Source organism: Rutilus rutilus (assembly GCF_951802725.1).
Source record: "Rutilus rutilus genome assembly, chromosome: 10".
Taxonomy (NCBI): domain Eukaryota; kingdom Metazoa; phylum Chordata; class Actinopteri; order Cypriniformes; family Leuciscidae; genus Rutilus; species Rutilus rutilus.
The window spans coordinates 33,095,885-33,109,510 of NC_140215.1; the positions used below are offsets into that span (position 1 = coordinate 33,095,885).

A 13,626-nucleotide genomic window follows, 5' to 3' on the forward strand; every position below is an offset into this window, starting at 1 on the left:
AAAATATTGAAGAAACAGTTATTTCAACAAAAATACATCAAATGTGAAGTGTCATGCAGGGAATTGTGGGAATGTCAATTTACGTTTTTTAACTGTAAATTATACAATGACTTGTTCTTTTTCACTTCCAAAAACTGTAAATTTAACGGTATTTTACTGTAGAATTACATTAAATGTACTCTACTATCACAGTTATTTACAGTATATAGTGCGGAAACTTTGTTAATCAATAAACAGTATTTCACCGTAGCGTCTTTTACCGTTAAACTCACAATCATTTTTAGATAAAACTTCAAAGCTGCATTTAAGGAATTATGGAATGTGGGATTCAATTAAACACCTTTTTTCTGTTGCACTGTAATATGCATAACAGTGTAAAACAAAATTCAGAATTTAAGAATTGTCTTTCTTTCAATTCATGAGTGTGAATTGGAATTGGAATTTGAATTGAGGTAAATAATAATGAAATTAAATTGACTTTGGGGTAAATTAAAGCATTCTTGAAAAATAAGTGCCCTTCCACTTAAAAATAACAATTTATTAAATCTAATGGAGATATATGAGCGAAGTCAAGTCACATGTACTGTTTTTCTATAATACTATACAAATACAAAGCATCTTAATTAATTAAACTGTTTTATCACATAAACTGTTTATATAAATGCATTGATTATCATATTTTTCTAGAATAAAAACCATATAACCATATACCGTATGATGATAACAAGTTATACACAATGAGAAATGTACTTCCGTCAGTTCACAATTGAATTACTATTCTGCAGCCCGTTTACTATACCTCAGTTCAGATTCATTTCAAATTAAGAAAATGTAACTTCTGATTTAAAAGGCATTTTCAATTTCACATTGAATGGTGCACAAGTATTCAAAGTATTATAGTATTTTCTGTTTTCCTTGGGTGGTCTGGAAAATGTGTTTCCTTCTAAAAAAAAAAAAAAAAAAAAGGACATCAGTCAAAATTCAGCTGTGCTCTCTACCTCTCCAGAAAATAGATGAGGGTATGAAATATCCATCTCACACGGCACAGTCAAAGCATCCATCGGTCTAATCTCTCATGCTATTCATAATTCTGTGTGTGCAAGGCTCAGAGCCCCCACGGGCAGAACACCATTTACCTTTTCCACTTCAACGTGACCTCAAAATAAACGCTTCCCTCCCTCAGGAGTCTGCATGACTGGCAAAATTCATCACATTGATCTGATATATTAGACTCAGTAGAGCCATTATCATTTATTTAAAAAATCTCGTAGAGGTGAATATGAAATGCAAGCATGCAAAAGTAAAACCATCTTCCGCAGTGTGTCGGTCTAGGTGTTTCAGTTTTAGCCTTTTATTGCGAATGAATGATGGTTGAAAGATTAGTGACAATCATTACATGAGCAGAAGACCATTTACAGACCCTTTCCAAAAAATTTGAATATCATGGAAAAGTTTATTTATTTCCATAATTCCATTCAAAACGTTAAACTTCCATAGATTAACAACTTAATCCCACAATTTAAACGATTTCAAGTATTTAGTTGTTTATTTGTACATAATTTGGGCTTCCAGCTCATAAAACCCACGAAAACAGGATTTCCTAAATACTTTAAGTTTAAGTTAAACGAAATACTAATCGTTTAAGTTGTGGGCCCTGAATCTATAATCTATGGAAGTTTAATGTTTTGAATGGAATTATGGAAATAAATAAACTTTTCCATGATATTCAAATTTTTTGGAAAGGGTCTGTATTATCGACCATTACATTATTTTTGATGAGTTGTCATAATTAAACTTAACAGTAACCATAATGTTGATATTGGCACATTAATTAAAAATAAGCACGTCTGTACTATATACTATTTTAGAATTTGTCGTTATGCTTTACCATTTATAGTCAGTATTTCAGTACTCAAATCATTCCACTGTTTTAAACTAAGCTGGAAATCAGAGCGTGTTTGTGCCTCGTTTATCATCACCCTGTAGTGAGGACAGACATCGGTCCCCAGGTCTGTGGTATCTCTCTCCATACCTCTCTAGATTACGCTCAGGAATGTAATCAGGAGGGAAAGTTTTGGACATCTCGACTCTAAATGATAAATGAGAGAGTGGTAGTCCTGAGCTACATGACGGAGTTAATCTCTGTTAAATCCAATCACGGAGAGCTGATTGTGACTTCTTAGAGCGCAGTGATGGGAAAGTAGTATCTGAATCCATCAACACATACTCCTAGACGCTAGCGAAACACGCAGCTCTCTTGCATAGAAAATAATTATAGACCTTTTTTTCTTTTACTTTTTTTTTTCCTGGCTGGAGCGCTATGATGACATTTTGTACCCCTGAGAATATTTGTGGGTTATTGAGTGTTTGTTGTTAAGGGGATGAGTCAAAGAAAGGTCTTGTTCTCCATGTAAGTACTTATACTATTGTAATTGTGATGTTCTTTTTAAACTGTCTGCCCTAATGGCTCACACAGGTTACTCTAGAGAAGTGAACTAAAGCCGATTATGAACATGGTTCTTGATTTGTTTGTGGATACGTGTGTATTGATCCTGTCTGTCAGATCATTACCACTGTTTTTGTGTAACTGAGGACTCATACCCCTAACACTAATGGTGTACCACAAGGCTCAGGCTTAGGTCCTTTTTGTTTGTTGTAAATGCTTCCCTCTATGTGATATATTTTTAGAGCATTCTCTTTTTATGCAGAGGACATATGATGGCAACTCTAAATCTGGTATTTAATGCAATTTATTGAGAGAGATAGATTTTCTGTAATGGCTTCTTGTATTTCTCAAACATTAAGTAAAAGATAATAGCATCGTTTTTTGATTTTGTTGTTTTAAAAATCCTCGTGTGATTATCATAATTAGCCATGTGTTATCAAGCGTTCTCTAACCTGATGTGACCCCTTAGCCTGTATACCTTAAGGAGACACATTTTAATTAGATTTACCTAGTGTTCACGTAGGACCATACTTCCAAAATGTGTCTTCATGTACACTAACTGTGAAAAGTTTGGATGCATAAAACAATAGTAACGTTAACAAAAATGACGAGACAACACAAATGAAAGAATGAGAATTGTAGTGACCACAAAAACAAAACAAGCACATGAAGCATTTAAAAGGATTGTTCAGACAAAAAAATAATAATAATTCTGTTATCATATATTCTTATACCCACATATATGTTCCGAAGCCTGAATGATTTTCCTCCCCACAAAATACAAGAGCAATGATGGGCAGGATGTTCTCGCTGTCAGGCTGTCAAGCTACAAAAATGACAAAGAGCTTTGTGTGAGGAATGGAAAAAAAGCTTTGTGTGAGGAAAAGACTGAAATCTGGTCATTTTTTACTTTAACCCCTTAACGCCTACTGTCGCGAATTTGCAACAAACCCCTTCCATTCAGACTGCAGGCGAGATAGCGTGTGTTTTCCCCCAATGCCTGTTTGTGCACATTCGATACATACCTAGGAACATTTTGCACGCACTGGTTTATCGTAGGAGCGGTCGGAGTGGGAACTACATCCGGTTCACCGAAGCTAATATTTTGTTTTGCAAAATCCGCATATCAAGTGCGCAAATGTGGAGAAATTTCCCAAAATGAGTTAAGTTGTGCTAAGATAAAAATATGTACCAGCTTATTGATTGCTTCTATAGCTATGTTATTCATATAGACTTCATGTGACGAATATTTTTTACGTACTTTGTAGATTTCTGTTTGTAGCAAATTTGCGACATTGGGCCATAACGGCTGGATTGGGCTAATGGCTACATATTATAATAATGCTGTATTTAGATGGTTTCAGCCAAAAAATTTTTTTTTTTTTTTTTCACAAAAAATAGAATGTTAGGATATAACACTATAAGAATATATAATGTATGCACTGGAGAAACAAGGAAAGAGTTAAACAGAGTGTAACATGGAATGTATAAAAACTACTGTCAATGTTAGGGAGTAGGAGAGTGTTTTGTTTCTTGCTGTTGTCAAGATTCATTAATTTGTCAAAGTTTATAAGTATAAAGTTTATAAGTTCTAACAACTTTGTGCCATGAATAAAATCTACATTCCTGAGATGGGAAAATGTGTTTTATTAATTTTTCCATTTTGTAAAAAAATACCCTAAATGCCCACTGTCGCAAATTTGCAACATACCAAAATTACCCTAAATGCCTGTTGTCGCAAATTTGCAACATACCAAAATTTCTATTTATTTGTTGTGCAAAAGTGAAATTGATAATCTCAACATTATTTACCATCTACCTAAAGTCAAAAACACACAGAATTTTTTTTTTTATATACAGCTTTATAAATTCAGGCGTTAAGGGGTTAAATCTTCCCTCTGATTTTCCTCAAATGCATTTTTCCTTTTGTACAATTATACATATGTATATTCAAATTTGCATGTGGTTGCAAGGCACATGTTTTGCAAACTGATGTCAAACCTTGTGTGACACGTTTTGATGTGTGATATATTTCAGTATACTGTATGTGAGCGTTAATGAGATCTGAGCCCTGCAGCAGAGGGGAAGATTGTTGACTAATGAATTTCAATCTTTCCATGTTATGGCTTCTGAAGAGTTGAAACATTACACACAATTTGTCATTTTTGTAGCCAATTGTCTTACGTCTTGTCACTTTCATTGTTTGAAAAAGAACAGTGAACATTAAATGTGTAAACTATATGCTAAATTTCTCATTTTGTGTTCCATGGAGAAATAAAAATCATACAGGGTTGGAATGACATGAGGGTGAGAAAATGGAGACAGAATTTTAATTTTGTAGTGCACTATTACATTTACATTCAGCATAAAGGTGCAGTAAGGACAAAAGTCCATTGTCATTAATGAAGCAAGCAGATTTCTGTTGGTCAACATGGCAAATTTGTGTGACCAACTTGAACTTGTTGTGAAATTATATGAATTACTATTAAAATGACTTGATTTCGACCATGAAAATTCACCAAATAATGGTAAATGTAACCGTACCTACATGTATAAAGACCTGTGTGAAGAAATGTAATTAAATCTATGCTTTGAATTACTGTTGCTTGTAATGTTCAGGAGGTCTCTCTATGGACTGTATCCCTACAAGTCAAGCATGATCGGTTTAGAGTCGCTGGCGGATCCATCTTCTGATTGGGACATCATGGAAACAATTGGGAAAGGAACCTATGGCAAGGTCTACAAAGTCGTCAATAAGAAAGATGGAAGTCTAGCAGCAGTGAAAATTTTGGATCCCATTAATGTGAGTCATTTTGGGGCTTTCTGAGATTTTATTCAGCTGTGTCATCTGTGTTCAGTATATTGCAATCATGTCCTCTTCATGATGTGAGCACAAGGAAACTGTTACTTCCATGTACTCTGCTTTCCTTGGGCTTTTCTTCTGAGAGTCTTAAACCTTCATTTTTATAGACTAGACCCAATAGATTCAAAAGGGGGCAGTGTGGCATTACTATTTCAGTAATGTATCTGAAAAAAGTGTGCTGAAAATGTACTGTGAATATATGTAACCTTTACCTGTGCTATCTACAGTCAAATGAATTTATTTTAGGATGTAAGACTCCATATTTACAATGATTTGAACATCAAACAAAAACAGAAAAACAGAAAAATCTTTAAAGGCATTTCTTCTCCTCTTGTCCTCTGGCTTGTCTCAGAATCCCAGTCACACTAACAGAGTAAGTAGATGTTCTTCCCTATAGCGCTATTGATTTTTGGAAACCTAGCCAGGATGTTGTATTTGTATGCCTAACCCTGATATTCCCCATGTTGTGTGGTGTCATTAGTGCTGCTTGATCCCCCATAACCCCCTGCTGCACAGTTCATGCATGGCTGCCCTTACTGTACCCATCGAACACCCTGCTGGTCATACAAGCACATGCACGAAAGCTTGGGAGCGTTATTGACACCTTTTTCATTGTCATCATCTATTCTGAAAAATTGTCTTTTGTATATGGGAGCTTTTTTGAATCTGCAGCAATTTCTAGCTTCAATTAAGGACAGATGTCCATGTAGTTTGTCATAGAATCCCATAAGAACACCATGTCATGACACACAACAAATGCAAATGATACAGAACCCCCACAAACCAGGGCGTTATTTTGCTTACTTACATATATGATTAATGCGGCTGTGCTAATGGTTGTGTCAGGATGTGGATGAGGAAATTGAAGCGGAGTACAACATCCTGCGCTCGCTGTCCAACCATCCCAATGTGGTGAAGTTCTTTGGCATGTTCTACAAAGCAGATGAGCTCTCTGGAGGGCAGCTTTGGCTTGTTTTGGAGGTACATTTCTTTTTCAGAGTTTGGATTTGCATTACATAGTCCACAGGAAATAGTTTCTAGGGCCCTGTTTACAGCTGGTTTAAGATGCGTTTTGTTCGATCTGAGCAAGTAGACGAGGGAGACACATTCCCGTTTACACCTGGTGTTTTAATCCGTCTCTTTTGTCCACTTTCATCCACTTCTGTCCTGATTTCTTCGAGGGGAGGGTCTATGGGTGTGTTTTTTTCCAAATCTTTCGATCTAATGGACAAAATAAGCTCACTCAATTTACATATGATACAGAGAAACAGAAAACATACAGAGAGCATCAGCTCTCATAGTTTCTGCTCTGTCAGTCGCAAAGACCAGCCATACGCTGTGAGTGTGTGTTAGAAATCAGGAATGGTGAGAGAACATTGTGTTTGGTACATTTTTCGTCTTCAGCCGACAAAGATTGAATCCCGTCTGTCTAGAGCTCTTCCCATAATGTTACTCATTAGATCAGTAGATGGAGAGTTTTGTGGCTGTTTGAACACATTCGATCACATGAATGTTTACACTACGAAAGCAATCCGGTCGAATGTGTTTTCGACTACCTCTGGAAGTGGTCGAAAGTGGACAAGCTCAAACGTTTTAGACCCCATTCACACCTGTATTTAGCGTCCACTTGTGATCCGATCGACTAAAACGCATCTTAATACCAGGAGTAAACATGGCCTAGGAGATTTCCATGAAAGTTGCATCCCCTTGTAAAGTGGTAGTTATTATTATGGTACTTGTTAGTGTCCGCTTGTAAAGGCATCTTTCTGATATTACAGTTTCCGGGTCCAAGCCTTCACCACAATTTCAACAGCTGTTTTTGAGCACTATTCATTTAGAGCATACATTTTACATACATTAACATCTTTTAAGTTACTTCGGTCCAGTAAGTGTTCATTTTGAAATATTACTAACAATATTAAAGTTAATTTTACATTTAGTTTATAGAAACCAGTGAAGATTTCACAGACAAGTTTTCACAGTACAGAAGACATGTACAACGACCTGAAGGTGGACATATTTATAATTACACTAAAGGCCTTTTATTTCCCCCAAAAAGTATAAACTGTCGGTCAGATGACAGAAGGCATGTAGTAGATTGGTATAACATGTTTTTTTCTGCAGTTGATAATTGATAAACAAGTTTTTATCAGGTTGATAATTTAGAGGTAAATTAGAGGATAATTTTAATGTCCAAATTTGCGTATCAATTATGATACATTAGGCTAGGGTTAACTGTTATGTACTAGCATTCAAATTCATTATTTGATACAACGCTCTTATTCTATACATATACATCTTTTTACATTGTACTTATATTTTTTAAAAACCCTTCATGAAATACATATAGTAAATACAATTGCAGCACATGTGTTTTGCAACACAATTATGAGTAAATACATTTTTTGGAGTAAATACATTTTACACAATTTTAAAATTGTAAAATGGAAATTTAAATGTTACACAAATTAAGGCATTTAATATAAAGTGGGACCAAATGTAGCCCATATGCTTTGTTCACGACATTCCAAGTGAATGTTTTATTAGTGGAAATATTTAGTGGAAAGGTCTAAAATGGAAGTTATTTACTTAAAATCATTTGTTAGCCTCCAAATCTCATTGAAGCGTGCAGCAGACAGACTGAATTTAAACCTGAAACCTATTTAAAGCTATGGAGAAGGGTACGATTTTGAACTCTTCCTGACACAGACTGGAGCTCGCGAGCTGCATGTTTTCACTGTATGGAAAAGTGCAGCACAGACATTACTATAAATATTTTATTTTGTGTTCTACAAAAGAAAGAAAGTAATATGTTTGTAATGACGTATAGCTGAATAAAAGCTGTTTTTTTTATTCTTTTTATTTTGTTATTTAGCATGTGCATGCATGATATTTCATAGCTGGTTTAACAAATACACTGCCAAGATGAATAAAAACACAGTGTGGTGTGTTTCGTTAGCCTATGAATCATAAAAAGTGCTGAAGTCTTACTAATTTAGCTCCTGTTGTTTGGTTGCCCTTTTCTCTATTACTGCATTAATCTATTTCTCTCTCTCTCTCTCTCCTTTTCCTCATTACTTTCCCTCTCTGTCTGGTGTTTCTCTCTGTTAGTTGTGTAATGGGGGTTCAGTAACGGAACTGATAAAGGGTTTGCTGATGAGGGGAAAACGTCTTGAGGAGCCCATCATCTCCTACATCCTGTGTGGAGCGCTTCTGGTGAGACACACACACACACACACACACACACACACACACACTGAAGTAATCTGCTCACCCCAGCACAGGGAACGCTGCCTCAGCGCTCTGACCGTGCCAGAGTAGTTATTTTGGGTCATGATAGTGAGGCGAGACAGTGTCCAGCTGATCAGAGGCAGTCTGGCCTTCAGGCTCAACTAACTGACTTCAACTGGCTAAAAGTTTCTCTGGCTTTTTTCTCAGGGTCTCCAGCATCTTCACGACAACAGAATAATCCACCGTGACGTGAAGGGCAACAACATCCTCCTCACCACAGACGGTGGAGTCAAAGTGGTGGACTTTGGTAATGGCTACTGCTGTTTCTCTGCAGAGAGAGGTGGATTTTACTATAGAAAGAGAGTTTTATTTTGAAGTTTTATATACATTCTCCTTTCCATACTCCAACAATCTACACAGTGACCATGTTTTGTCAAGCTTCAAAATGGACCACATACTAGTTTAGAATGACATGAGAGTAAATAATGACAAAGTTTTTGTATTTTTTGTCATTCTGCTATTTTAACGGTACAGTGAAAAGACATTTAAACCAAAGTAAAAATCAAACAACAAATGTTTTTATGGTCATAAACATTATATATATATATATATATATATATATAAGAAAATAGTCCGTTCCGCGTCCATAGCAACGCTCTGTTTTTCATGGCAAAGGTGTGTTATACTTCGCAGCGGTCTGTTATCAAGAAATAACAGACCGCATTATACATTGGAATTCAACCAAGCCATGTAATAAATATATATCACGACATTACACGACAAATTACACCAATTTGGACCAGTTTATATTCCAAGATGGCTTTAACATGTTCTTGATGGGCAGTAATAATGTCTATTATGAACATTAGCTGGAAAATAACGGAAATATGATATATTCTTCAAAAGAATATATGAAAGTGTACTCTCCTTAAGTACACTTATGTGGCCTTTTATTTCAGTAGCTTTTTTAAAACCATAGCTACTTTTTATGCTAACCAATAACTGACTTTTACTGGTTGTTTGAACTGGTTGCTGAACCAGTTTAGTTGGTCTTGAGTGCTGAGTGTAAAACATCAAATATATTTGATTTACTGCCTCGGTTTATTCACAATTAATTTGTTGACCATACATGACATAAATTATTAGTATTATACAGATACACATCATATATTTTTACCATATTGTTCCAAATATATGACGACCCTGATTATAAGATGACCGCCCCTTTTTCAAGATGTACCTTTTGGGAAAAGGCTTTTTGATTAAAAAAAAATGCTTTTATGTGAAAATAATTTTCATACTGAATATTTTTCATATTTTATTTTTTGTATTGAAAGTATGGTAAATACTGTTAAAATGTACCAGCGATGAGATTAAAAATAAACACTTTTTGTTCAGATTTCTGAGAAAAACAAAAACATCATCTTATATTTGGAACAATACGGTATTGTAGACATAATAAAATGCTAATGCTCTACCATGAGTTGTCAGCAAATGAAATGCTGCTAAATGGAGGAGGAGCCGTTCTGGCGTCTGTGTGCTTATCAAACGCATCCTCACACATCATGTGAATGGGGTTAAATGGTGTTTGGCATGGAAAGTGTGTGTGTGTGTGTGTGGGGCCATTGATTCTCGTCTGCCTGAGGCGTGTTTGTCCCGTGTGGATGTGAGAAAGAAGTGGCCCCTGCCGGGAAGCAAAATGCCCTCATCACGTAATGCTGATGAATGCTAATGTCACGTCAGATTATTTGCCACCTCCTAAATGTCTGAATCCTTCGGAGTGTTATTTGGTCCTACCTGAGAAATAATTGTACAGTTATGTGTATTATCACAGATGTTCACAAAAAAACAAAAAAATTAAGGGAAAAATGAACCTCATGAAGGGGAAAAAAAAAACTTATGAAGGGAAAATATAACCTTATAAAGTACGATTCTGACACATGTTGTCTCTGATCTCTTGCAGGAGTCTCTGCTCAGTTGACAAGTGCCCGTCTACGCCGAAACACATCAGTGGGAACTCCTTTCTGGATGGCTCCTGAGGTCTGTCCTGTTACAAAAAATACCACTTTTATTTCTAAATCTAGCCAGTCAACATCCATCTCTTCCTATGTTCCAGTAAAAAACATTTTATTGTTAAAGGGAGAGTTTACCCAGAAATGAAAATTCTGTTATAATAGGCCTTCTGTTATAATATCACACTACTACGTTCAAAAAGCATAAGCTTCAAATAGCAGCGTAAAATGCGCTCCACTGTAGCCTGTGTAAATGGCAGGACCCATAGCACAGGATTGTTGTGATTTATTGTACAGTTCATCACAGATTCTTTATCTAAACACATCAACCACAGTTTACAATCTTTAGCTGTCTATGATGAAACAAAGAAAATGGTGTCATGTTATTCCGGCGCATATTTCATATTATAAAAGTGAGCACACAAGGCTACTGTATGTGTATGCACAATACAATTAAATAATTACAAAAATAAATACAATTATTAAAGAGAATTAGGTCATACATCCCATAAAATATTAATTACTTCACTTTCTGATACAATCATCAAGTTGAAGTTATAGGAAGGAATATTTCCAGCCCAAAGTTGATTATTCAAAAAACTGGTTTGATCATCTTAAAGTCAATCATTTTGACCTGTACTCAATAATTGTATCCCTTAAAACTCACCTTTGATTACCAGAATGACATATTTAAAATATGTCTTGAAATAGTTTTTTCATGCCTTAAAATAGCTTGAATGTAACTCTACACCCTTGCCTCATTAAGTATACGCAGTTCTTTGAATATGCAAATGAACCCCGCCTCCACTCACTCACAGCAGCTCAGAGATCCACTCGTTGACGATCACACGTTGATCTGATTGGTTACAAGGTAGTTTGTGACGTCAGAAACACCAGCGATTTCAAACCACATGTCATACAAATGTCAAAATAAATCATGCACTATAGTAAAAACTATAGTGCAAGGAATCGTGTGAAAATGAATGTTTAATAATGAATTAATTGTTAAGAAGGCACATCTCTATACAGTAATACAGTATATACATTTGTATACAGTATATTGATAGATTCAGCTTTACCCACATACATACCCACTTATACTCAATGTGTTTATACTCAATGATATTGCAAATCCCAACTGTTTTATTGTTTATATCATCACAAAATGTATATGTAATTTTCACCTACCTCTAAATCTACTAAATGCGACTTTAAAGATATTTAGATATTTTATACATTAACATCATGATTTTCTGTAAATCACAACAATCTGTAAATCAAATACATCTGCTATTCAATATATATATATATTTTATTTCTTATACTTTTGTGTATAGTTTTATTTACTGTACTGACTGTAACAATCTGGGCTTCTTTAACCTGTGAGTAGATTCATGCAGCTTTGTTAAAGAATCTGCATTTTAATGCTGAGTGTGTTTTTGTGTATGTATTAGTGAGCTGTCACTGAGTTTGGTGTGTGTGTGGGGGGGGGGGGGGGGGGGGGGGGGGGGTCGTGTGAAGGTTAATAGCTGAGCGCCGCTGTGAGAGTGAAAGAAAGAGAGGTGATGGGGCCAGTGGGGGAGGCCCCTCAGGGCCAATTAAAATATAGTCTAAATGAAACGCTCAGCAATATGCCGATTGGCTACAGTGTTTCTGACAAACTGATTTAATGCTGGAAAACAACATAAAGTAATTACTGTGATTATTACAGTCCAGTAATGATTAAACATCACAAATACTGGTTAACTGGAGCTGAAATAAAATTAGTTTAATTTAGAAAATGGTTTAGCTAAATCCACATGGATATGCTGGGTAAATGCATTTTGCATTTTGAACCGTATAATAACGAAATGATATGAATCCCTATAGTAGACCATAGTCAGCGCACCATATTGACCTTCTGACAGGAGTGAAAACGAGGCTGTGACGGATAGAAGGACAGTGTGTTCAATGGATTGTACTGTTGTTTAACAGCACACCAGTTCAGCAGTCTTTTCTGGAAAAGAAGAAATACAGTTTTGAAAGTTGTGAGTTGTGGAAATACATGATTTTGGACTTTTCTAGTGTGCATGCCATTGTAAAGAATGAAAGACTATCCCTTACAGCCTCGTTTTCATCTGCGTAAAATTTTATTTGGCATCTAACCTGACGAAGGTCTATACGTAAATTAACTATAGTAAGAATTGGAGGCCATTCAATTTTAAAAAGTTCTCAATTATGTTTAGTGTAGGCATCAGATATTTCCAACCCGATATCACGGCAATTCGTACAAATTTATACGATCTCACTCATACGAATTTGTATGATGTTTGCTAAATCGTACATATTTTACGAGTTGCCCAATTCGTATGAATTCGTACGAATGACCTAATCCTGACCCCGCCACTAAACCAACCCATCACTGGGGTTTAGACAAATCGTAAGAGTCAGGTCCTACGAATTCGTACAAATTGGTCGTGAGATAGCGTTGGATATTTATGCTAAAATTCCTCTGGGGATATAAAAATATTCACAAATCAATCAATAGTTGACATGCAGCAGAAGTAGAATATTAATGTATAGAAGAGTATAAAATGAATGTAGATTGCATAACTCACAATAAGAATTAAATCAGTTTTTGAGTTCATATTAAGCTTGCTGACTTGTAATTAGTGTCTTGACAAATCTGAGCACAGTTGAGATGTCTTCTGAAGAGGAGACACATCTGAGATCACTAGGGTCTTTTTCTCCATCTATTCTGAGAAATACAGTAATCTTATTTGTGCAGAGTGAGCATCATGGTTTGTGTGTGTGATGCCTCTGTGTTTGTCTGTGTGCAGGTGATAGCGTGTGAACAGCAGTATGACTACTCGTATGATGCCCGCTGTGATGTGTGGTCTCTGGGCATCACTGCCATAGAGCTGGCCGACGGAGACCCACCGCTGGCAGAGATGCACCCGGTCAAAGCACTCTTCAAAATACCACGGTAAGAGACACCAGGGGGAGCTATACTCACACGGCAAACGTGAGGACATAGAGGGAGGAACAGATGGAAGTGGAGATAGACAGGGGAGATTGAGGAAAAGTGGAAAATA

At 35.9% G+C, this 13,626-nt stretch overlaps 1 protein-coding gene across 1 annotated transcript; it reads left to right on the top strand.

Annotated features, from left to right (window-relative positions):
* Positions 1-2,182: 2,182 nt before the first annotated feature.
* Positions 2,183-13,521, top strand: LOC311299056 (myosin-IIIb-like; the record flags this gene model as incomplete). Its single annotated transcript, XM_084422447.1, has 7 exons — positions 2,183-2,410; positions 5,066-5,249; positions 6,156-6,290; positions 8,421-8,525; positions 8,748-8,847; positions 10,504-10,580; positions 13,372-13,521. Exons 1-7 carry the CDS (start codon positions 2,382-2,384, stop codon positions 13,519-13,521), a joined length of 780 nt encoding a protein of 259 aa, XP_084278573.1. The 5' UTR covers positions 2,183-2,381.
* Positions 13,522-13,626: the final 105 nt, after the last annotated feature.